We start from the raw sequence: 27,382 nt of genomic DNA on the forward strand, positions 1-27,382 counted from the left end.
TTTATTAAGAGATCTTATGGGGAGGGGCGACAGGTACAGAAGGCTGGCTAGCCTGCCCAGCCCAGTGAGGACATGCTTGAACATACTCGCAGTACCGTGTTCCACCACATCCTTCCCATTGAAATGTATTTTCCTAATAATGAAGGCATTTGAACAGAAGCAGATCATTCAATTCCTTGTATTTGTTTGATCATTCATTGATGTTCTGAAGCTTTCCTCCTTCTGCATTCACCTTTTCCTTTCATATTCCTCAATATGGAAAAGACCAAGGAAAAAACTTTTTTTTCCAGACTTGAAAACCTTTGATGGGCCTAACCTTTTTAGAATATATTGAGGGAGGGATATGCAAAGATTTCCACCTCCCTACATATGATGTCACAGCTGGATTACATTGGTTAACTGTAATGTTCTGATCCTTGGTTTGCTAATTGGTCCACTTGAGGATAAAGTCTCAGATTTAGAAACAGTTATTTTGGATGAAGCGAGTGGACAATCATATCCAAAACACTATTACATGTAGATTTGGATGCAGGAATTAGACATGATACAAATAAATGTTTCTAGTTACTTAATCTTAGAATGCCTTGGTAATCTTACGATTGTGTATTCCACCAGAGACAGCGACAGTTCATATAACTGAACTTGAGGAGAGATCCTCACAAGAACCATGATCTCTGAGGCATGTACTTCCTCTTTCTGAAGTTTGTGTATTGTCCAACAGAATATTCTTCTGTTATCTGCAAATAAGATCTTTTTATGACCCTGCTTGAATGTAGTGACATGGAGATTCTAATTCAAATATGTGTAAATTTATTTCTAAGATGTATTACATATTCCAAAGTGAGGGAACCAGGCCTACAAAGGTCAAGGGAGAGATGGGAGTTGGACTTGGGTACAACAATGAAGAATGGTGGCAGTATCTGTGACTGGACATTGTGACTGGGGTTGTCAATGCCGGATACAGGATGGTGTGGTATAACTTCTTGCACCAGTTGTACCTTACACCTCAGAAACTACACAGATCAAAGTCTGAGATTTCAGAAGTGTGTTTTAGATGTGGTGTGGAGGTGGAAACTTTTGTTCACTCTACCTGGCTGAACTCAAAAGTGAGACCTTTTTGAGAAGACCTAAAGGGATATTCTATAAAAAATTACGAGTGCATTTTTCACATGATCTGGAGCTGTTCCTCTTGGGAGATATTTGTGAAGGTTGCTTTGGCAGTAGCCAGGAAGTGTATAGAGGCTTCATGGAAGTCTGATTGTCAGCTAAATACCACACAATGGAATATGGAAATGCAGAGTCACATATAACCTACAGAGGAAGCATGACACATTCGCAGTACATTGGTATTTAGGTAGATTGATTTCCCCTTTTAAAAAGGGATAAGGTTAAATTATCCCAGTAAGGCCAGAGGTGTGATTATGGAAATAGGACTTGGCGCAGATGATACTCCTGCCTTTTTCTTTTCAGGTCCTTGGTTTCTTTGTCTATTGAGTTTCTTTCTTTTCTTTTTAATGTTTTCTTGAATGGCAGCTGATCAATTGTAGAAATTGTAGTTAGTGTAATAATGAATTCACCAAATTGCATCTTCAAAGTCTGAGCTATTTTTTTGCCTTAACATCCCAAATCATTTAATAGTGCATGAGTAAATTTTAGAATTGATTAGAAATAGACAGTTCCAATTTACACCAAGTAAAATCTATAATTTGTCTTGTTGTATTCCAGCATTCCAACGACTCATTCCCTGCTCCTGAAGTTTAAGATCACTGATCTTGTTTAACTCTGTTTTATTTCATCCTATTTCTGCAATGTCTTCCTTTCCTCTTTCAGTTCATTTAGACATTCAGCACAGTAACAGGCCATTTCAGCCCAGGAGTCAGTGCCGCCCAATTTGCACCGCAATAAGCTACACCCCCGGTATGTTTTGAACAGTAGGAGGAAACCGGAGCCCCCAGAGATAATCTACGCAGACACAGGGAGAATTTACAAACTCTTTACAGACAGTGTGGGACTCAAATTTTGGTTTCCAGTGGAGAAGAGAAGAGGAATTTGAAAGCGGCTCTGAGACTCTTGCAGGTGTTATGTCACTGTGGTGCAATCTCTGTATATATGCGCTGTATGAGCTGGCCCGCCCCCAAACTCCTCCCTCCCAAAAATCCCAATAAAGGCTGTAACATCCAAACTCCCCTCTCAGTACCTGCCATGGAACCAGGCCAGCAATGTGTGAGATGTGTTGATGTCTTAAGGTGATTAAAGCCTATTAATAACAACTCTCAGTCTAATGTGGTTGATCGATAGTGCTACAATTTAATCACCTTAATTTTGGGCCAAGGACAAGGCAATATGGGCAGATAAACTGGACACTGGCCCTAAAGATCCAGAGGCCCCAGTCAAATTCCACCAAAGCTATACTGCCTCAACACTTTCATGAGACACAACAATGTACAGAATGAAGAAGACAAAAAATCTACTCTTTGCGCAGGTCGGCCACCATGTTTTTCATATGATAAGGGACTACACCACTTACTTGGCTTACTGGAGCTCCTGCAGAAACAATATCGGACCTCGGTACCTTCTGGGCAGTCATAGACAAGCGCCTGGTGAGTGTTGGATGAGTACATGCGGGTCCTGTGGGAGCTGGGACGAGCCTGCAGCTACAGAGATTTCTATGCTACCGTGCACTTAGAAGAACTGATATGTGATGCATGTGCGACTGGATTCAAGTCTGATCAAATCAGACAGAAACTCCTGGAAAAGCGCAATCGAAGCCTGCAAAAATAGTCGACCTGGCTAAAGTGCTCGAGACAGCACAGCTGAATGCAGAGGTCTTCACCTCGGGGTTCGTGGCTGCCAATAGGGGAGCTCAGGTGCTGCTATCTTGGGATGCAGCGTCCCAGGTCACCACCGCCGCCATCGACCCAAAGTGCTACTTCTGCGGCCATGCGAAACATCCCTCAAAGAGCTGTCTGGCCTGAAACGCCACATGCTCCGCCTGCAGGAAGAAGGGACACTACGGGAAGGTATGTAGGTCCTAGCCCCCTTCCAGCAGCACCACATGCAGCCGGCAGCTGCTGCCATCTTGGACCATGTCACTTCCGGTCACAGGAAACGGTTCGGCAGGGTGATGGGGATGGCAAACCAGGATGGCACAACTTCTGGTGGCAAGAAGCAGCACTGCGTGTGTGCCATGGCTTCCCCCAAACCAACTCTACTGCAGTGACTCAGACAGTGACCAGACGTTAGCCTCTATTTCTCTGGATCAGGACAGCACACATCAAATGGTCAGGGCTATGATGAACATCGAGGTAAATGGTCATGCCACAAACTGCCTATTTGATACAGGGAGCTTGGAGAGCTTCATTCAACTGGCACAGTAACCTCGGCATAATGTAAAGTCTCTCTGGCCTACAAATCCCACTTGGCTAAAATCCATGGCAGCTGCACCGTGATACTGACTTTAAGCTCCTCATCATGCCACAGCTCTGTGCACCTGGGACTGGACTTCCAGTATCAGCTCAAGAGTGTCCAAATGCTGTTTGATAGCCCACACCACCCACCAAACACCCCCCCTCCTCACCACGGTCTGCAACTACCAATTTTTAAACCAGTCAATTACCCCTCTGAACTGCAGTCTCTCTTCCCTCCAGGTCCCATCACCGCTCCTGTTCAAGAACCTCACCCCCGACTACAAACCAGTCACCACCAAGCAGAGAGAAGCACTGTATGGACATCGACTACAGCCAGGCCATATACCATTTTACCCAGCTGGATGCCTACTCTCTCCCCTGCATTGCCGACATGGTAAACAAGACCACCAGTTCCTGGTCTTATCAACCATTGACCTAAAGTCGGCTGACCATCAACTCCAAATCTACCCGGAGGACAGTCCGTACACTGCCTTCGAGGCAGACGGGTGCCTCTACCACTTCCTCCGAGTCCCTTTCAGGGTCACCAACGGGACCTGTCTTCCAGAGGGAGAGGCACCAGATAGTGGATGATGATGGGCTAAAGGCCACATTACCCTATCTGGACAATGTGATCATCTGTGGCCATGACCAGCAGGGTCATGTTGCTAACTAACTGAAATATCTCCAGACAGCCAACACACACTTCTTTTGGTTGTATATTAGGTTGGTGTTCAGCACTTCACGGCTGACTATCCTGGGCGGCATGTTGGAGAATGGTGTCACTGGGCCCAACCCTGACCGCATGTGCCCCCTGTTGGTACTCCCATTACCCCATACCCTCGAGGCCTGGAAAGGTGCTTGGGCTACTTTTCAAATTATGCCCAGTGGATCATGAATTACGTGAACAAAGCCCGCCCCCTGGTGAAATCTACCACCTTTTTCCTGTTGGGAGAAGCCCAAGCGGCGCTCACACACATCAAAGGTGACATTGCCAAGGCGGCAATGAATCCATCCACTTCCAGGAGGAGAATGATGCATCCAACTTTGCCCTAGCTGCCACGCTCAACCAAGTGGGCAACCAGTGGCATTCTTTCCCTGAACTCTCCAGGGCCCTGAACTTCGGCACGCAGCAATCAAGAAAGAGGCCCAGGCCACAGTGGCAAACCATTCACCCTGCTGACTGACCAACGTGCAGTTGCCTTTATGTTCAATAACATAGAGCAGGGAAAAATTTAAAACAATAAGATCCTGAAGTGTAGAATTGAGCTATCCATCTACAACTAAGAGATCTTGTATCAGCCCGGGAAGCTCAACAAGCCTTCAAATGCCCTGTCCCGGGGGACAACATGCAGTTGGACTGCTTCCAAGTCATCCCAGGATCACCAGGCTCTACCACTTAATTAGAGCCCACAACCCCCTTTATTCAGTTGAGGATATCAGGGAGCTGACCCAGAGCTGCCCAGTCTGTGCCGAGTATAAACCCCAATTCTATCAGCTGGACAAAACCCAAGTGATCAGAGCCACCCATCATTTTGAACATCTGAGTATGGACTTTAAGGGCCCCCTTCCTTCCACCAACAGGAATGTATACTTCCTAAATATCTTTGATGAATACTCCTGCTTCCCTTTTGCCATCCCCCGCCCAAATATAACACGACCACAGTCATAAAAGTACTGAGTAGCATATTCACTCTGTTTGGATAGCCTTACTATGTGGCAGTACCTGCTGGCCAAGGGAATAGCCACAAGCAGAACCACGAGTTATAACCCCAGAGGAATAGCCAGATAGAATGGGAGAATGCCACTATCTGGAAGGCAGTCTTCTGAGCTCTCAAGTTGAAAGGTCTCCCTATCCCCCAGGGGCAAGACTTCCCCTCTGAGTGGTTCCACACCACCGGGTCCCTCCTCTGTACTGCTACTAATGCGACACCGGATGAAAGACTCTTTTCCTTCCCAAGGAAGTTGGCGTCGGGAACTACACTGCCATCCTGGCTGATGACCCTTACTGCTTCGGAGGCAAATCAAATGCCACAAGACTGACCCTCGGGTCGAGAAGGTCCACCTCCTCCACGCTACCCCTCAATGCACTTATGTGAAGTATCAGGAAGGGTAGAAGGACATGATTTCCATCTGAGATCTGGCACATACAGGGGACCCCTCGACCAACCAATCAACATCCCCTCAGGTAACCTCAGCCAGCCAGCCCCACTAATTGTGCCTGGTACAGCACCCCTATCCCAGACCGAGCAACCCCACAGTTCCCTCATCCACCGGAGGCACAGCCTGGCATGCAAGACACCACCCAGGAATCAGCAGGTGTGCCACACCAAACCTTACAACAGTTGCAATTAACAGTCGAGACCACTAGACAGGCTGAACCTGCAATGGACATTGAATCATTTCAACCCTCCGGACTTGGTTTCAAAAGAAGGGATGAATGTGGCGCAATCACTATGTATGTTACGTAAGTATGGTATGTGCTGGCCTGCCCTCTGAACCTGTGACTCCTCCCTCCCGAAAATCCCTATAAAGGCTGTTACACCCAAACTCCTCCTTCAGTACCTGCCTTGGAACCAGGCCAGCAACATGCGAGATGTGTTGATATCTTAAGCCTATTAATCACATCTCTCAGTCAAATGTGGTTGATTGATAGCACTATAGTCACATACCTATTGCAACACCCAAGATGCATTTCAACAGTTTTATTTCTGTCACTTCATTTATGTTGTTTTTATCCTCATACTTACCATTCCACTATATGCGTGCCGGAGAAGAATAGCATGGCCATAAAGAAGAGTTCTGTGTCCACCTCCTTGAGCTGCCTATAAATAAAGAAAGAATATTACCTTCCAGGAAACTTCAATGTTGCCAGATTAAACCATTATGTTTGAAACTCTCGTTCAAAATCTTTCCTTCAATTCTATGTAAACATTAGGTCAGGTGACAAAAATCGCATTTTGAGCATCCATTCAAGGGGCAAACAGTGGAGTAATCTGCTGCGTGTGATGGTGTTAAAAGGAACACAACAAACTTGGTCAGAATTATTAAAAACAAAATCTGAGGAACCACAGTAGACTAAAACAGTGTCAAAAGTCAATGTTAAAAGCACAAACGATTAAAGCTCAAAGTTGTTAATTTCCAACTAACAATCCAGAAAAAAATGCCAGTTGCCAAAATGGAAGCTAATCTCATTAAACAAACTAAAACCAGATTGTTTTGCCTACTAAAAGTTATTTTTTGGACAAATAGACCAAATAAGAAAATAATTGATTTATTGTTTTGTCACAATAGTGTATGAAATTTGTCATGTGACTTACAATAGAGATAAAAGAGTCATATAACATTAGGCCCTCAAATTAGAGTGTCACCATTTATTCTTGCTAAATTGCAATCTGCGATTTTATCAATATTTCAAATGTTATTGGAAAAAAGGAAGATTACTGGAGGATAATGATGGCCTGAGAGAGCTGATAGAGCTTTTATGGAAACATGCATGGAAACAGGGTCTTCAGATGAAATGCCAAAAATAGGAGACGGTGGCAATATTGATCAGAGACAATATTGAGAAGGGATGATATTATCTGAGGATCATCATCTAATTAATTAAAAAATGGGCAAGCAGATTCAGGCAAGGGGAAAAAAGGGCAAATTTCAAAGCATATTTCTGGCCAGTGCAAAATCACGTGGACAGTAATAGCAGGAGATTTTAGTTGTCCAAATTTAACTCTGATAAGGTCAGAATAAAAGAGTATAATGTATAGGAGGATTCCTAAAATGCATTTAGAAAATCTTTTCCAGCTGGTGGCTAGTACACCTAAAAATGTTGCACATGTGTTTACAGGGAAAGTACTTCCTTGGTGGGTAAATTATTGGACTTGATTCTGTGAGACAATATTGGTCTTATTTAGAAAGGCACAATTTAATTAAAATTGTTAAGGGCAAGTTATGTATGACTAATGCAATTGTATTCTTTGAAAAGATAATTGTGGGTTAATGAAGGCAATGTATTTTATGTAGTCTGCATGGATTTTAGCAAGGCATTTGACTTGTCCTAAAAGGCAGGCCAGCGACTAAAGTAAACATTTACAGAATGCATGGGAGAGTGGCAAATTGGATCATGCTAAGTATTCACATTGCAGCCTGGTTTGGCAATTCATGACCCCAGGAATATTGAAAACAATAAAAGGTAGTAAACATAGTCAGGTCCACACAGGCTCTGACCTCTCATCCATTGCACAGCCTCATGAAGGTGGCAACATCATAAAGGACCCCCACCACCCTGATCACAACTCTTCTCACTGCTACCTTTGGGCAGAAGATCTAGAAGCCTGAAAACCAGCATCACTAGGATGAAGAACAGTTTATTTCCATCAGCTATCAGATTCTTGAACCTCCCCTGTACTCGAATCATAGATTTTTCTGGCACAGCAAAAGGATTGACTGCACAATTGCAAGTCACTTATTTGCACTACGATTAGTGTGAATATTTATTATCTACCTTATATATTTATTGTCTCTTTTAATTTAATTCAATTTGTTCACTATTATAGCTTTTCTTTGTAAGTACATGTTCAGCTGTAGCAAGTAAGAATTTGGTGTATATGTACATTGTATTTAATTCATCAGAATTGGCTCAAAAAGTAGGGGAAAGAGATTTAACAAATCTGGTAGAAGGAAATGTTCTTTGGAATCAGAATTGTAGTATCTGGAACTCATTGCTCGAAAGGTCTATAGATTCAAGCCCACTAACACATTTTAAATAATATATGGTCGTGTATTGTAAGAGTTATGACCAGCAGATAATGGACCAAATACGGGAAGGTGGGGAGAGGTCATGTAGCTCTTTTTCAATCTTTACAATGGACCAAATGTCCTCCACTTTATGTATTTTCTAGGACCTTATTTACTTCTACGATTTGTTTTCTGTCTTATGGCTTACTAGCTATCTGGTACTTGACCCTAAAGGATGCTCTAACCTTATTCTTCGATTTACTTTTATAACCCTTTATTTGAAGTTTTTAAAAAAATCTGGATAAATCACACATGAACGCAAATCCTTTGACTATTCCATCTATTACTACTTTAAAGAAGTAAGTGAGGCTGGTCATGCAAGACATTCCCTTTTAAAATATATGATGAATTTTGTTTTTGGTTTCTATTTTTTTTTCTGTTAATAGGATTCCATTAAATTTCTACTGACAAAACCAAGATGACTAAACTATAGTTCCCTGAGTGCATTCATTCTTTTTGTTTTCTGAAATATAATTATTTTATCTCTGACAATTATCTGACATTACAGTTTTTTTTCCAATTCTCGATGAAGTATTGAGGAACACAATTTTATTCACGAGTACAATGAATCAGTAATGTTACTGGAATCTAAGGAATCTGGAAAATTATGCACAGTAGGCATGTTGATGGGGAGGTGAAAACATCTACAGATTGTACAAAAGTAACAAGATAATACAGTATATTGAAGGAAGGATTACACCACTACTTATTGTAATCCTACCAATTAAAATAAATGTAACTATTCATTCAAATTTCTATCAGTTTATTTCATGAGAACATTAAAGTTTCAATTTTTGTATCTTTGTATTGCTGACAGTCTCTTTTGTCACAATTCTTATCTATACTTACTGCATTTATGAAATGGAGCTTTTATTTTGATTCCAATTACAATCTGTGCATGTAATTATAGTCATCAAGTTATGAAATTTGCTGAAATGGGAGAGGTAAGTTTTGAACTTGTATCCTTACAAACAATAATCACAACCCACATTTGCTAACATTGCAATGGCTTTGAGTCAGGACTGACTGTACCATTTGGCAAAAATAGAGGATTTAACAAAGTTTCAACAAAACAGTCAAGTAACTGGTATTATTTTCAAATGGACCTTGAGCTGAAAAGGCAAATTAACTTACCTTTATCATAAACCTCTAGAAAGTAGGAAAGATCAAAGCAAATAACATGGATTAACATTAATGTGCCATTTATATGGTCTGCATCAAATCAACAGTGTGAAAAATGGGGTTGGCATTTCAAATAACTCACCCATTACATGAAGACTTTAATATTAAAGTACATATTATCTTAAATAAAACATTATTTAAGCATCACGACTATGATTGAAAAACATTTTGATTATGGATTCTGCCTTCCACCTTGTATTCAATATCCAAATATCAATGTAGATTGCAAGTCAAACCAGCTTGTTCACCTAATGCTATGTGTATGATCAGCTTCTTAAAATGGAACTTAAAGACTTCATCAGAAAACTTAGTAAATCCTTGTGGGAACATATTAATGTCACTTTTGATCTTCAAAAACTTTTCTGAGAATTGTGGAAAACAAATTTTTCCAGAACCAATTTGTTCGTCCTGCATGTGATCAGTCCCCAGCATAGAAATGAAATTAACTCTCTGATTTCGTTAAACAATAGGCCTATCTTTTTAATACAACATATTTGAGTTATATAATTACACAGGCATATTTTGTTATTGGATGGAGTACATTTAAGGACAATGTAGCACAAAACAAAAACTCTACAGCAAATAAATGGTGTGAAATTGTAATACACCATAGAGTCAATCAAGATACTAAAGCATAAGTTTACACAGGTACATCTTAAATGAAACATTACAGGAAGTGAGATTTTTTAAAATACAGGAAAAGAGCACAAAAATTTCAAAATAATTTGAGAAAGATAGTAGCTAACGTTACATTAATTTACTTGTAGGAAGAATGTTAATGTATAAATTGCGGGTGAATACTACAATATATTAGTGAAGTTAAACAGGAAAGTCTGAAGATGCTGTGATTTTAGTGCAAAATACAAAAGTGCTGGTCACTTATTGTCTAAAGGAAGCAAAGGGATATAACTGACATTTCAGGCCTGAGCCCTTCAACAAAGTATGAGTAAAAAGCAGGTTGGTGCTAGAATAAAAAGGAGGGGAGCAGGAGGAAGAAAAAGGGGCAGAAGGAGGTGTACAGGCCAACAAAGAAGAGGTCGTAAGTGGATATGAGTGGGAGGGCATAAGAGAATAAAGCTGAGGTGCTGGGGGAGGAATTGGCTCTGAATGGAAAGGGAACTGGGTGAGGACCTGAAGGAAACAGAGGGAGAGATAAAGAGAGTGAGATGCAGGAAGAGTTTAATGGAAACTGAAGAAGTTGCTGCCAATGTCATCTGGTTGGGGAGTATGGAGATGGAATATTAGGTATGGTTCAATTTGTGGATGATCTTGTTTTGGCAGTACATGAAACCATGGTCAGACACGTCACTGTGGAATTAAAATTGTTATCCACTAGGTGGATAACAAATAAATGTAAATATTCATTCAAATTTCTATCAGTTTATTTCATGAGAACATTAAAGTTTCAATTTTTGTATCTTTGTATTGCTGCCAGTTTATTACAGCAGACCATTACCTTGATTACACTTCTTCACACCCTAACCCCTGTAAGAATTACATTCCTTTCTCTCAATTCCTCTACTTCCATTGCATCTGCTCCCAGGATGAGGTCTTCCATTCCACAACATTCAAGATGTCTTTATTCAAAAGAAAATCAGCTTCCTCTGTTTTGACATCATCTCAGCCCTTACCATACATCTCCTCTGTGCTCCCCCTTCCCCTAGATGCAGCAAGGATAGCAATTCCCTTGTTTCTCACCCTCCACATCCAACATATTAACCTTCAAAATTTCCACCACCTATAATTATCCCAACACCCGACGCAGCATTGCCTCCCCTCCCCTCTCTGACTTCCACAGGGACCACTCCCTCCAGGACTCCCTCGTCCACTCAGTCCTTCCCATTATGTGACCTCTCAGCACCTGTGCCCACAGGAAGTGCTACGCTTGCGATGATGCCTCCTCCCTCACCACCATTCAGGGCCCCAACAGCCCTTCTAAGTGAAGCAAAACTTCACTTGTGATTCATGAATCTGCAGGGATTATCTACTGCATCCAGTGCTCCCATTGTGGCTTTGTCAACAACAGGGAGATCATTTTATTTAGCTACTTCACTTCATCCATTGCAATAGCAAGGAACTCACAGTGGTCAACCATTTTAATTCTGTACACAATTTCCATGCCAACATATGTGTCCATGGTCTCATGCACTGCCAAACCAAGGCTATCTGGGCACTCTCCAACCAGATGGCATTGTCATCAACTTCTCCAGTTTCCATTAGGCCCCTACCATGTCTCACTCTCTCTTCTCCTAGCCCTCTGTCTCCTTTTCTCCAGCTCTCCAATCCCTTCCCTCTCCATTCAGAGAACAACCCCCTCACTGATCTCTTCAGCTTTTTTCTCCTTCCCTCCCACTCATATCCACCTATGACCTCTTACTGGTGCCCTGTACACCTCCTTCCCCTTCTTTCCCCTCCCCATCTCTTTATTCAGGCAACTGCCTGCTTTTTGCTTATTCCTTGATAAAGGGCTCAAGCCCAAAAGATTGGTTATATCCCTTTACTTCCTTTAGACACTGCGCAATCTGCTGATTTTCTTCAGCATTTTTGTACATTACACTATATTAGTGATGCAAATGTTCCCTTCAGAGCGTAACATGAAATTTTAACTGCAGAAATACAATTTTGGATAATGTTTACACATGCAAACATATGTATAACAAGTATAAATTACACATGAAAATTGTCACAAGTAATAAATCAAAATGGCAACCTATGGAGGTTCATTAAAAGATCTGAGTTCTCTGTTCAAAGACTAGAAATCTTTCTGACTACTCACTTACCCAAACTCAATCACTAAACTCATCAACTTTTCATTTGTTTCATTTAGAATATTTGTCTGCTGTCATTTCTTACTTAACAGCTTGATTTTAATTCCAAAAACAATTTTCAATATTGAAAATAATTACGTAATTCAAATTGCTACATGTGAAATAATTACCAGTACTAATATCTATTAAGATAGATGTATAGATCTTTTTAAACATAATCTAGGATGCTAATGAAGTAACTAACATGTAATATTAGAGATTAGTACAGTGAAACCTCGTTAGAACGCGATTCATTAATCCGCGGAATCGTTTATAGCGAGGGTATCTGTGGACCCCAAACATTGATTTTAAGGAGCCAGGCTAAGTGGCCAACAGCCACAAACTCAGAAAATGGTCCCTTATGACTCATTTACAAGATGTGCATGTTAATATGTGGAGTTTAAAGGTCTTAAAAGTCTTAATATAGGGTTTGAGTCACAGTATTCTGTATTCCAGCTTCCTGAATCATGACATATATGCATCTGTTCCACGACTCAGCTGTAACGTGGTATGAAATGTTGGACCCCAACTACCGCATTCTAACGAGGTTTTCCTGTATTTGATTTTGTGTGACCTTCTGTGAGATGGCCTAGACTCTTGGCCCTACATATTATGATAAAAATGATAATCACTAGATCTTTTCATCCTTTTTTCTTCTAATTAGTAAATTAATGAATGCATATTATGAATAATAATTTTAATAATATTTATTTGTAGTTAATACCACTTAAAAGTATTAATTACTTTTTTTTTCTCTTATAGGAATAGCAGAGCACCAATAGTTACCCTCAGAGATTTTTTCTTCTTGGCACTGATGGAACTTCTTTTGATGGAGCCCTTTAATGCAATAAAAACAAAACAATGAAATCTTTAGCTGTTTCTTTCTAGTCAGCTTTAATACTACAAGGACCTACAGTAAAGTTGGCTTTGTGGACCTTGTAGAATTAAAAGATTAAATTTTCAGTAGAAATCTAGTGCTCAATGTTTGTGATGTAAACTGTGCTTAAGTCAAGCATTTGATAGTTGTAGAGCTCGTCGAAAGAACCAAAGACTTGTTGATCCAAACCAAGGCTTTTATTAGCAAAAGACAGGAGCTCTTCACAGGTGGCCGACCAGTCCGGAATGATCCGACCTGGCTAGGGACACAACCCTTCAAGGCCCAGACAGTAGGCGTGGCTTAGCTCTCAGCCAATCGCTGTAAGCACAGTCTAGATACAGTAACTATATACACTATTTACATTGGTGATAGACCTGTACTATCACAATACTGTCACATAATAAATTTTGATTGCAAAAGAAAATCCAAAATGCTTCCTAAGAATCAATTCTTCCTCTCCATAATGAAAACATGCAGCATTAAGTCTGCCCCGCCTCATGATTAACCATGTCTCGATGGACTGTACAGCCTATTTCTGCTCCTGTCTTATGTCTCATGGTTTATATGGCAGTGTTTAATTTCACATTACATATATGTGCAACGACAATGGGCGCCTCCTGTTGGAGCTCTGCGCAGAACAGCGACTTGTCATTACAAACACCCTTTTTCAGCAGAGGGACAGCCTTAAGACCACCTGGATGCATCCCCGATCCAAACACTGGCACCTCCTGGACTACATCCTGGTGCGAGAAAGTGACAAACAAGATGTGCTCCACACCAGGGTCATGCCTAGCGCGGAATGCCACACTGACCACCGGCTGGTTCGCTGCAAGCTCAACCTTCACTTCAAGCCAAAGCCCAGGAACAATAAAGCCCCCAGAAAGAGGTTCAATGTTGGAAACCTGCAGTCAGACGAAGCGAGAGGAAACTTCCAGGCAAACCTCAAAGCAAAGCTCGACATTGCAACCCGCCTCACGGACCCGTCCCCTGAAACCCTCTGGGATCAGTTGAAGACTACCATACTGCAATCCACTGAAGAGGTACTGGGCTTCTCCTCCAGGAAAAACAAGGACTGGTTTGACGAAAACAGCCAGGAAATCCAGGAGCTGCTGGCAAAGAAGCGAGCTGCCCACCAGGCTCACCTTACAAAGCCGTCCTGTCCAGAGAAGAAACAAGCCTTCCGTCGCGCATGCAGCCATCTTCAGCGCAAACTCCGGGAGATCCAAAATGAGTGGTGGACTAGCCTCGCCAAACGAACCCAGCTCAGCGCGGACATTGGCGACTTCAGGGGTTTCTACGAGGGTCTAAAGGCTGTGTACGGCCCCTCACCCCAAGTCCAAAGCCCGCTGCGCAGCTCAGATGGCAAAGTCCTCCTCAGCGACAAGATCTCCATCCTCAACCGATGGTCAGAACACTTCCAATCTCTTTTCAGTGCCAACCGCTCAGTCCAAGATTCCGCCCTGCTCCAGCTCCGTCAACAGCCCCTAAGGCTAGAGCTGGATGAGGTTCCCACCCTGGATGAGACATATAAGGCAATCGAACAACTGAAAAGTGGCAAAGCAGCAGGTATGGATGGAATCCCCCCAGAAGTCTGGAAGGCTGGCGGCAAAACTCTGCATGCCAAACTGCATGAGTTTTTCAAGCTTTGTTGGGACCAAGGTAAACTGCCTCAGGATCTTCGTGATGCCACCATCATCACCCTGTACAAAAACAAAGGCGAGAAATCAGACTGCTCAAACTACAGGGGAATCACGTTGCTCTCCATTGCAGGCAAAATCTTTGCTAGGATTCTACTAAATAGAATAATACCTAGTGTCGTCGAGAATATTCTCCCAGAATCACAGTGCGACTTTCGCGCAAACAGAGGAACCACTGACATGGTCTTTGCCCTCAGACAGCTCCAAGAAAAGTGCAGAGAACAAAACAAAGGACTCTACATCACCTTTGTTGACCTCACCAAAGCCTTCGACACCGTGAGCAGGAAAGGGCTTTGGCAAATACTAGAGCGCATCGGATGTCCCCCAAAGTTCCTCAACATGATTATCCAACTGCACGAAAACCAACAAGGTCGGGTCAGATACAGCAATGAGCTCTCTGAACTCTTCTCCATTAACAATGGCGTGAAGCAAGGCTGTGTTCTCGCACCAACCCTCTTTTCAATCTTCTTCAGCATGATGCTGAACCAAGCCATGAAAGACCCCAACAATGAAGACGCTGTTTACATCCGGTACCGCACGGATGGCAGTCTCTTCAATCTGAGGCGCCTGCAAGCTCACACCAAGACACAAGAGAAACTTGTCCGTGAACTACTCTTTGCAGATGAGGCCGCTTTAGTTGCCCATTCAGAGCCAGCTCTTCAGCGCTTGACGTCCTGCTTTGCGGAAACTGCCAAAATGTTTGGCCTGGAAGTCAGCCTGAAGAAAACTGAGGTCCTCCATCAGCCAGCTCCCCACCATGACTACCAGCCCCCCCACATCTCCATCGGGCACACAAAACTCAAAACGGTCAACCAGTTTACCTATCTCGGCTGCACCATTTCATCAGATGCAAGGATCGATAATGAGATAGACAACAGACTCGCCAAGGCAAATAGCGCCTTTGGAAGACTACACAAAAGAGTCTGGAAAAACAACCAACTGAAAAACCTCACAAAGATAAGCGTATACAGAGCCGTTGTCATACCCACACTCCTGTTCGGCTCCGAATCATGGGTCCTCTACCGGCACCACCTACGGTTCCTAGAACGCTTCCACCAGCGTTGTCTCCGCTCCATCCTCAACATCCATTGGAGCGCTTACACCCCTAACGTCGAAGTACTCAAGATGGCAGAGGTCGACAGCATCGAGTCCACGCTGTTGAAGATCCAGCTGCGCTGGATGGGTCACGTCTCCAGAATGGAGGACCATCGCCTTCCCAAGATCGTGTTGTATGGCGAGCTCTCCACTGGCCACCGTGACAGAGGTGCACCAAAGAAAAGGTACAAGGACTGCCTAAAGAAATCTCTTGGTGCCTGCCCCATTGACCACCGCCAGTGGGCTGATAACGCCTCAAACCGTGCATCTTGGCGCCTCACAGTTTGGCGGGCAGCAACCTCCTTTGAAGAAGACCGCAGAGCCCACCTCACTGACAAAAGGCAAAGGAGGAAAAACCCAACACCCAACCCCAACCAACCAACTTTCCCTTGCAACCGCTGCAATCGTGTCTGCCTGTCCCGCATCGGACTTGTCAGCCACAAACGAGCCTGCAGCTGACGTGGACTTTTTACCCCCTCCATAAATCTTCGTCCGCGAAGCCAAGCCAAAGAAAGAAGACATATATGTAACAAAAATGCATAAATATATTATGTGGAATGTCTGCAAATGTAAAATGGGGAATTCTATAAAGTATTCTAAACTACTTAATAATGATCCTTTCCAGATCTTGCAATATCCGTCCCCCAAAAGATCAAAAGGAAAAGACACATTTAATATGTAGTAGTTAATTTAATCCAATTATACTGCATCATCACATAATCTTTTTAAGACACCTTGCTTTGCCCCTTGAATGTGCTTCTCCAATATTTTGATGAACTTGTAGACTTCTTGCTTTCACATTATTTTTGTTGTTGCCATCTTTGGTCTTCCCTAATCTTGTATTTCTGCTGGTCAGGAATATAGGCCGAGACAACATGCTCCAAGTGCTCTGGCACAGCAACTCTTCTACAGTGGCCAGGAGATGGGTTCATTGCTATTTATGTTACAATTCCCCATTCTTGGATCCCATTGGAAATGATTTGACATTTTACCAGCAACAGGAGTATCTTGCCACTAACATGCTGCAAAACATCAAATATTAAGGCAACTATCCCATTAGGATAAGTTGTTTTCTCACAAAGCTGTGCTTGGTAAATGAGAGGCCTTCAAAGGTGAAATTCTGATAGTACTGAGTTTGTATGATCCTGTCAGAATGAAAGGTAAGGCTAACAGGAAAGGAACCTTGATTTTTGAGAGATAGAGGCCCTGGTTAAGAAGAAGAAAATGCAAAGCAGGTAGAGGCAACAAGGAACAAATGAGGTACTTGATGGGTGTAAGAGGTTTAAGAAACTATTTAAGAAGGAAATCAGCTCGACTAAAATAAGGCATGAAATGGCTCTGGCAGACAAGGTGAAAGAAAATCCCAAGGGGTTCTATACTGTGGAATGAGCTACCAGTTCCAGTTGTGGGTGCAGGTTTGATTACATTTATGAGAAATCTGGATAGGTTCATGGATAGGAGGGGTATGTAGGGCAGGTTAATGGGATGAGGTAGAAAATTGGTCATCATTTACTAGATGGGTTGAAGGACCAGTTTTTGTGCCGTTGTGTTCTATGGTTCAATGCAGGAGATCAAAATCATCACTCTAATGATGCACAATTAAATTAAAATTGCAGCTTCTGCCACTAGTTCACACACTAGTCTTTGGGTTGAGACGTTTTGGTATGACAACACCATCTACGTATTCGCTGACAATATCATGGCAGTGGGCTGTTTAAAAAAGAGGCTGTGAGTCAGCATACAGGAGGGAGATTGAAAACGTGGTCAAATGGTGTACCAACAATAACACTCAATGTCACCAAAACAAAGGAGCTGATTGTTTACTTCAGAAACATTGTGTATACAATGTACCAGTGATCATTGGGGGAATCAGAGGTGAGGAGGGTGAGCAAATTTTAAGTTCTTGGGAGTCACTACTGTATCTAAGAGGATATTTCCTGGAGCAAAAACACTAATGGCATCATGAAGAAAGCACATCAGCACCTCTACTGTTCAGGAATTAGTGCAGAAGAAGAGAAAAAAAGTGAAGTAGTGTTTGTGGTTCATAGTCTATTTAGAAATCAGATGGCGGAGGGGAAGAAGCAGTTTTGTAACATTTGGTGTAACATTTAGTGTTCATCTTCAGGCTCCTGTACCTCCTTCCTGATGGTAGCAGTAAGAAGATGGTATGGTCTTGGTAGTGAGTGTCCTTGAGGATAGAGGCTGTTGTCTTGAAACACCAGCTCTTGTAGATGTCCCCAATGGAGTGAATTACCAATGCCCACGTTGGTGCTAGCCAAATTCACAACTCTCTGTCGCCTTTTCCTGTCCTGTGCGTTGCTGCCTCCATATCAGACAGTGATGCAACCAGTCAGAATGCTCTCCATTGTACACCTGTAAAAATTTACAAGATTCTTTGGTGACATATCAAATCTACTCAGGCTCCTAAAAAAATGTAGTTGCTGGTGAATCTTCTTCATGATTGCATTGGGGTAGATCTTCAGAGATGTTCAAACTCAGAAATATGAAGTCCTTTATCCTCTCCACTGCTGACCCATTGATGAGGTCTGGTTTGTGTTCTTCCAGTTTCCACTTCCTGAAGTTCACCATCAGTTCCTTAGGTTTGCTAATGTTGGGTGCAAGGCTGTTGTTGTGGCACCACTCAATTAGGTGATCCTGTAACAACACTGATTTACCACAGCTTACAAACAAATAAAGAATACATTCAAACATTTCTTTCAGCACATCATGAAGGTGACCTTTATTATTCACTAGACATACATTGCATTCTTCAACTCCCCAATCACCTTGCAGCCAAACTATTCTGACCTTCTCATTGGCTCACTGCCACACGGGTGATCCTGACACTCTCACTCTCCTCCTCCTGTATTTGAGATCCATAACCTGTATACTGATGCTTAACACACCCGTGCACATGCACCGTTACTCATCGCTTACTTCATCAGTGGCGGCCGGCACCTCTTCTGACAAAGGTAAGGACGCAATCGCAACAATCTATCTCCCTCCTGCGTTCTTCCTCATTGTTGTCTATAATTTTGCCAACAACCATGAAGTCATTGGCAAATTTGTAGATGGCATTTGAATTGTGCTTAGCTACAGTCATGGGTTGTAGAGAGAGTAGATCAGTGGACTCAGCTCGCATGGACCATTGAGGCTGCAGCAAGAATGAATTTGATTAAAATGTTCATTTTAGTTATATATTAAGACAATAAATTCTCATATCATTATCATACTTTGAACTCTTCACTGAACAAGCAATATATATCAATAAAACAATGAAAAATTGTAAAATATGATGGAAAACATTAGAAACTGCATTCTGATAATGCACATCAGAACAGGAGTTCAAAGTAATCCATCATCCTTGTAAAGATTAACCAGCAGTTCTGTGTTTAATACATGTCTCATTATGATTGAAGTGACCACTCATACCTAGAGCCCTGTAAGAGGAGCTTACAATTTTCAATTTTAAATTAAGGATATAACCCAGGCAAACCAAGAACTCGTTTGATGCAGCAGGAAGATTAGAACATTTGGGATTTCCCCCCCCCCCACCCCACTTGCAGACAAATTAAAAAGCTTCCAATGATAAAATAGGCCATTAATTAATGACTTTTTGACAATAAATCTTTGGAGAAAAGCAGTCTCCACATCATTTAATAAAGTCATATTGCTTGGTTCAACTAAATTAAATTAATGACAAGGAGGCTGAGTCAGTGATCTAGGAATTCAATTCAATTACAATGCAAGAATAGCTTCTAAAAATGCAATTGTTAACCAAAATCAATTAGGATCATGTGTTCCTGCTAGAACAGATATCTTGTTAAAATTAATCATTTAAAACATATCAAACCAGCCAGGTTTCAATCAAGGACCATATCTGTGCTGGCAGAAATGCATTTGCTGTCTTCATATTGGAACAAATAAGAAATTGAATTAGCAACACCAGCTCCAAGATTTTAAATAAAAGTAAAGTAAAAGTCAAAAGAGAAACAAGTGAACATTATTTGGAAGTGGCTGCCCCACATTTTCACACACAAACTCGTTTAGAAAACCAGAAAGTTGGAAAGAATTCACATCTCACAAAATTTCCTCTTGAAACTTCATATCTTACAAAATTTGAGCAAGTTGGTTTGTCTGAATTAAATGCTGTAAATACTCAAAGGTTAAGAGGCATTTGTATAGGAAGTGATAGAGTTAATGTTGCAGGTTGACATCTTTTTGGAAGGGTTACTGTGGTGATAAGTTGTTGCTGAAGTCATCTGGTTGATATATCTAATGATGAGGCCTTTAACATGGGTGCCAGTGAAACTACTTCCTCTTCCTGATCTTCTAGTACCGTTAAAATAGAGCTATTGACTGCATCTGATCTCATTGACACACCTCTGCTCTCACTCCTTCTCCTCCTGTACTTCACAGTAATAGATTTCTGGGACACAAGAAACAAGATAAATCTTTTTCCGTGGAGGTAGCGTTTCCAAGGCTGTATCGCCTTAACAATGGCTTGGGCCTCCTTCCCAGTAGGGGAGTGTCAAATTTCGGGGCCCTGTAGGGCACGGGAAAAGAAGGCTATGGGTCTGCCTGCCTGGTTAAGGGTGGCAGCCAGAGCGAGGTCAGATGCATCACTCTCCATCTAGAAGGGTGGATTCATCCACAGTGTATATCTTGGCCTTGGCAATGTGTGCCTTGATGTGGTAGAAGACCAAATGGGCTTCTGACTTTAGAAGAAAGGAGGTGGATTTAACAAGGGGGCGAGCCTTGTCCACGTAACTGGGGACTCACTGGGCGTAGTAGGAGAACAAGCTCAGGCACCTTTTCAAGGCTTTGAGGCTGTGAGAAAGGGGTGCTCCAAAAGCACACACACGTGATTGGGGTCTGGGCCAATAGCACAGATTCTCCATGATGTAGCCAAGGATAGCAAGGTGGGTTGTGCGAAACACACACTTATCCTTATTGTATGTAGGTTAAGGAGTTTGGCAGTCTGGAGGAATTTTTGGAAATTGGCGTCATGATCTTACAGGTCATGGCTGCAAATGGTGATGATGTCCAGATACAGGAATGTGGCCTGCGGCTCGTACTGGTCTACCATTTGGTCCACCTCCCATTGGAAGACCAAAAAACCATTGACGACGCTGAAGGGTGGTTCTCTGGGCAGATGGGGAGCTGGCAGTTTGCTGACTTTAGATCAATGGTGGAGAATACCCGACATTGAGCGATTTGGTTTACCACATCGGATATGTGAAGAAGAGGGTACGTGTCCTGTTGTGAATATCTGTCAATGGTCTGACTGTTGATCATTATGTTTTTCTCCCTATTCTTCATCATCACCACTTGGGCTCTCCAGGGGTTGCTGCTGGCTTCAATCATCCCCTTATTGACTTAATAAAGGACCTGTCCCTGGCACTGTATTGCTTACATTTGGTGGCAATGGGTTTACAAGTTGGGGTGAGGTTAATGAACAATGGTGGAGGGGATGTCTTGAGAGTTGAGAGTCCGCAGTGGGCAATCTTTGGGTTGCTGGCTGGAAACGTTGGGGGAAGAGGCTGGGGGGAGGGATTCTGGTAGAGCGCAGTGGACGGTTTAAAAACAAAGGGGGGGGGGGAATGTGGCCCATCATACTCCAATGCCACACTTTTAAGGTAGCATTGAAAATCCATCCCCAGTAGCATCACAGTGCAGAGCTGGGACTTCACCAGGAGTTTAAAATCTTTGTAGTCTGTGCCCGCACAGTCAGAGTCACTACACAGTAGCCACAGACATCAGTCATATGGGACTTTGAGGCCAAAGAAACTTTGTGATTTACTGGCCTGACCACAAGGGAGTAATGCCACACCATGTCAGGTTGGATGAAGCTCTCCATGCTCCCATAATTGAACAGGCAGTTCACCTCATGGCCATCTCGCTGGATGTCCATCATTGATTAGTGCAGGCACCCTTGATCCAGCATGGCGGAGGCCAGTATTGAATCAGTGTAGATGTGGTGGAGTGTTTGGGTATTTGATCGCAAGATGGCATCGTTCATGATGGCATCCAAGATGGCAGCCCCACAGCGCTGCTGGATTTCAAAGATGGTGGCGTCCAAGATGGCGACCGCCACATGGCACTGCTGGGTTGGGGTGTCTTGAACTTGCACACATTTGTGTAATCTCCTTTCTTCCCTCAATTAGAGCAAACTGCATCTTTCATTGGTCAGCATTTCCTTGAGTGCTCGTTCAGGCCACAGAAGTAGCACTTCGGGTGCTCGCAGAGTACAGCGGCCATGATCGAGTTGCTGGCAGGAAGTGGTGTTTGTGGTGTTAGGTGCTCGTGGAGTACAGCAGCCATGGTCGGATCACTGGCAGGATGTGGCAGTGTTCTGCAGGGTTACCGCCTTCCCATGTCCCAAGATGGTGGCACCCGGGGAAACCACAAGGCGGCCATGTTGTCAGCCAAGTAGGCTTCCATATTCTGGAGGGCCACCTCTAGCGTGACTGCCAGTTCAACCGCCCTCTGCAAGTTTAGGACACTGTTCCAAATCACTGCCAGATGTAATTGGTCCTGATGCCCGTGACACAAGTGTCTGATTAAGTCCTCCATGTTCACCACAGTCATCATGGCCTTGCAACAGCAGGCCCATCCGCGAGTTCAAAGGAGCCAAAGGTACTCAGTGCTCGATTCCCTGGGTCACTGTTTTCGAGTAGCCCAGAGGTGTCTCACATAGACCTTGGATACTGGCCTTTCAGGATGTCCATCGCTTCTGGGTATGACCCAGGAATGTAGTACCTGCAGCTTATTCTTGGATCGAACGATAGTAGATGATGCCTGCAGGAATGCTTTGAAGCCACGCAGCCAGAGTTCAAAGTTTTTGGAGGCTTCAGGCGATTGTGGGTCAATTTCCAACTTCTCTGGTTTTAGGATCTGTTCAGTTATCTAAATTTATTGCTAAAAAATTGCTGTACCATCAATAACTCCAAAAGACCAGAAGTTATGTAAAACTGATAGGCTTTTATTAGCAATAGAATGGAGGCAGGTCCATGCAAGTTGACTGTCCTGAACTGGGGAGGGGTCTGTGGGACAGTCGCCTTTATCAGGTGTCTGTGGGAAGAGCCACAGGTACAGTCAGCCGAAGGGGTGTGTCCAGACAGTTAAATATACAAACAGTGGTTTATCACAAACCCTCAGGGCAATAGATTTCTATTGGTCCCTAATTTTCTGTGCTAACATCCTCCACATTCAATGGACCATCCTTCTGATTAATCTATCAATCAGATGGCCTCATCAATATCTCATCACCATAGTGTAGAGCTCGTCGAAAGAATCAAAGACGTTGATCCAAACCAAGGCTTTTATTAGCAAAAGACAGGAGCTCTTCACAAGTGGCCGACCAGTCCGGAATGATCCGACCTGGCTAGGGACACAACCCTTTAAGGCCCAGACAGTAGGCGTGGCTTAGCTCTCAGCCAATCGCTGTAAGCACAGTCTAGATACAGTAACTATATACACTATGTACATTGGTGATAGATCTGTACTATCACACATAGTAACCCTGGCTTCATTCTATCAGAGTCATTCCCTTTATCTTTACTATTCCTCCTCCACCCTCTGTAAAATGTGAAACTAACTTGTTAACATGCTTTTCCAGATCTTATAAAGGGCTGCTAATAAAGTTTTCCACTGTCCGTAGAAGTCTGCACATTCTCCTCAGGTCCATGTGGGTTTTCCCCGGGTGCTCCAGTTTCCTCCCATATTCGAAAGATGAACGGGTGAGAAGGCTAATTCGTCACATGGGCCAGAACGGCCTGTTATCATGCTATATCTATTAACTAAAGGGTCTTCAACCTAACATTTTGACTTTATTTTTCCACACTTTAACAGAACCTTAACAGATCAGATTCATTCAAAGTTCAGATTTATTGTCAGAGCACATACATGGCATCACATACAACCCTGAGATTTTTTTTTCCTGCCCCCACCCCAGGCAGAATTTCTACTTATCAGTAGTATAAAAAAAATGTACTGAAGAAAAGATACATAATCACAAGAGAGAAATATAAAAAAAGAAAGAAATGTAAATAAACTGACTGTGCAGTGCAGAAAAAAACAATATTCAGTAATAAATAATGTGCAAAAAGTCCTTAAAGGAGTCTCAGATTGAGTTTGCAGTTTAGGAGTCTGATAGTGGAGGGGGGAGTAAATGTTCCTGAAGCTGGTGGTAAAAGTTGCAAGTTTTCAGATTTTTTTGATGTTCACTTTGTTTTATGTAGGGTTTTTTTTTTGAAGTTTAGAGTAGGGGATGGGATTGAGGGAGGGAGAAGGAAGTTTTACTTTCATGTTGAAGAGGGACATTCATTAACTATTAATATTTCTGATTCAAAATGAAAGGAACACATAATTAATCTCCTACAGGCATTAAAAATTGTGAATTCTGAGTTCCCTTGATTTTAAATGCAAATTTACATACAAAATACCAAATGTAAAAATATTCTGTGAATTTGCACTTTCTAGTCAACTGTTTTAATAAAAATATGCTCAAAATGCTATGCAATTGTCAGCAAACTAAATTGTTGATGACTGAAATTATATTAATAATGTAATATCATTTTAGCCATCCTCCATTATGATATAGGAAATCTTCTACTACCCAGGAGACAATTACCTGCAGATTAAGCATTAATTGAGTAAAATAATTTAATAGAATTTCTCATATAAAAACAATAGCAAAATTTAAAAATCTATCGAAAAACAAAATGTCAGTCCAGACTCTATAGCAGTCTGATCCCATTAAAACTCAATACCTAACATGACTGAAATAGGTTGCTTTGGTTTTGGTATTTTGTTTGAATGTAAGGTGAGCATTGAGTTCATCTGGTTGATATAGCCCCAAAGGGCTCAAGGCCCAAAGCTTTGGTTATATATCTTTGCCTCCTCTGGTTGCTGAGGGACCTGCAGATTTTCTCCAGCATTTTAGTGTATTTACTACCATTACAGCATTTGCAGACTTTCTTGTTTCTCTCCTTCAGCAGGTTGTATTTTTTCTTTGTTTGAACTTGTTTATTTATCATATCAGATTCTTTAAATCTTCTGTTGGTCAGGAAATACCATAATATTGCATCTTAAATGAGTAAATCAAAAATTTTGCCCATCAACTTTACTAAACACCATTTCCAAATAACAGAAAAGGCATTTCACTTCAGGAATGATCTGATTTTGTTACGTTCACCACACCTATTCATGGTGTTTGTATTGAATATTTTCAATAACGACAGTCAGTAAAGAGTTCCAACATAATAAACAAAAGTTACATCTCCCTTTGAATTCTTGTGAAGTCATTTAATAAACTACTTTCCTTCAATCACTAAAATTAGTAAATAAAAAAAATAACTCCACACAATTGAACAAATATCACAATGAAACCAAGTTTATAGTTCAACATTTTGACTATGTGCATGTGAGGAGAAGGGAAGAAATAAGCAATGTAATGGACATACCCACTTGGTGAAATCAATTGGCTAGCATGTTAAAAAAGAGAGAAGAAATTATGTCTATAGTTACATGTTTCTCTATCACATCAAAATATATATTGTATTTTACACAGAGAAGTATTACTTTATTCCTTGTTGATGGGATATAGGCAATCATGGCCATATGCATTGCCCATCCCTATTATTGTTGAAAAAAGAAGGCTGTTAATCATAAACTACATTGAAGGGCTTGGAATCACATACAGGCCGGAAGGAAACCGCATGGCCATTTTCCTTCCCAGAAGGACATTAGTGAACAAATTGGAGGTCACTGCTGCTGTAAAAAAAAGTCAACACAAAACAACAATAGATGTCATGAGATAGATCACATTCCTTAGTTAGCTACAAATGACTGATAAAAAGTACAATTTAAATTTTCTTATCTTTAAATAATATTCCAAGTATCAAAAAAAACACAACAATATGCAAAATGAGCACAGAACATGTGCAAAGTGACAATGTACTTGTCCATAATAATACCAAACATCATTGACATTTTATTAAAAATGAACTTGACAAAGTCAGAAATTGTTCAAATGGAAGAATGGATGTTTTTTTGCACCATATTAATCTGAACTATTCTGCATACACAGAGATGTTAAGCACCTCAGAAAATGAAATGGAACAAAGGCAGTAATATTTTGAAACATTGAAAAGAAGTGATGTGAAATGAAAAATTAAGAGAACATTGCAAGTGTGAAAATGCACTGAATCTACTTAACAATGAGAACTTATACTTACAAATTCAATAGAATTTACAACAGTTTTTAAAAAAAATATTTGGCCCAAATTTTCCAAACTTCCTACGATATAGAAGATTTCCTATATCGTATTGGAGGATGGCTAAAATGATAATAACATTATTAATATAATTTTAGTCATCAACAATTTAGTTTGCTGACAATTGCATAGCATTTTGAGCATATTTTTATTAAAATTGTTGACTAGAAAGTGCAAATTCACAGAATATTTTTACACTTGGAATTTTGTATGTAAATTTGCATTTAAAATCAAGGAAACTCAGAATTCACAATTTTTCGTGACTGTAGGAGATTTATTTTCTTAATGTTGTATCACATATTATAATGTGTTTTATCTGTATTACTTTCAACTTAATTATGTGTTCCTTTCATAAGCCTCCTACGACTTTACTTCATCCAGCTCATCAATGAAACCATTTCATTTTCTTCTACCTTAAATTATCCAGGTTCCAATTAAATGTCTCCACGGCGTGACAACTAACCTACAGTTAGCGTACTGGTTAGCAGGTTACTAAAAGCACCAATGACCTGGGTTAGAAGGCAGCACTATCTGAAAGGAGTCTGTATATTCTCCCTGTGTCTGCTTTGGGTTTTCCTTGGGTGCTTCGGTTTCCTCCCACCCTCCAAAAACTACAGGATTATAGGTTAATTTTGGTTTAATTGGGCAGCAAGGGTTTAAATGGCTGGAATTAGCTTCTACTCTCCAAATAACTCCAAATTCTCATCATTCTTTTAATAAAGAACATTCTAGGGAAATTCACTGGGTTACATCTAATGTTTATGATGCTCACTTTTGGATTCATCTAGATGGGAAAACAATTCGGGTCAGATTTTAGATTAGTGGGCAAGTTAAAATCATGAAGCTGATAAAAACTATCCACGGTTTGCAATGATCTCAAGAGATCTCTGGTGCATTGATATTAATAAGCTAACTGAGAAGTCTATCCAATGAACTATTTCTCACTGACAAGAAACCTAGGTTGCTGAGATTTCAAATATTTTACCAAATTCTCTTAAAGATTATCATTTTTTCCCCCCATTGGCATGTTAAGGTTACAATTATCATGGGCAAAATTTATTGCTCTTTCTGACTAACTCTCAAACTGGATGACTTCCTAGGTTGTTGGAAGGAGCAGTCAAAAGTCAACCACTCAGGATAGATAAGGCAGGGTGGCAGATTTCACTCCTTCAAAAACAAGAATTAGTGAACCAAATGGATATTTATTGAAAGTGCATGATATTCTTCATTGTGGTCTAATCAATGC

At 41.5% G+C, this 27,382-nt stretch overlaps 1 protein-coding gene across 2 annotated transcripts in view; it reads right to left on the reverse strand.

The window, feature by feature from the left end:
* ryr3 (ryanodine receptor 3) overlaps positions 1-27,382 on the reverse strand; it is a 448,180-nt gene that overhangs the window by 355,628 nt on the left and 65,170 nt on the right. For both annotated transcript variants that reach the window (XM_069916619.1, XM_069916620.1), the window contains exons 4-6: positions 12,974-13,024; positions 9,333-9,347; positions 6,155-6,229 (exon numbers count right to left, since the gene is read on the reverse strand). In XM_069916619.1, the coding sequence (XP_069772720.1) occupies positions 6,155-6,229; positions 9,333-9,347; positions 12,974-13,024 (141 nt within the window). The remainder of the gene's footprint in view (positions 1-6,154; positions 6,230-9,332; positions 9,348-12,973; positions 13,025-27,382) is intronic.

The sequence above is a fragment of the Narcine bancroftii genome, chromosome 2 (assembly GCF_036971445.1).
Source record: "Narcine bancroftii isolate sNarBan1 chromosome 2, sNarBan1.hap1, whole genome shotgun sequence".
Classification (NCBI taxonomy): domain Eukaryota; kingdom Metazoa; phylum Chordata; class Chondrichthyes; order Torpediniformes; family Narcinidae; genus Narcine; species Narcine bancroftii.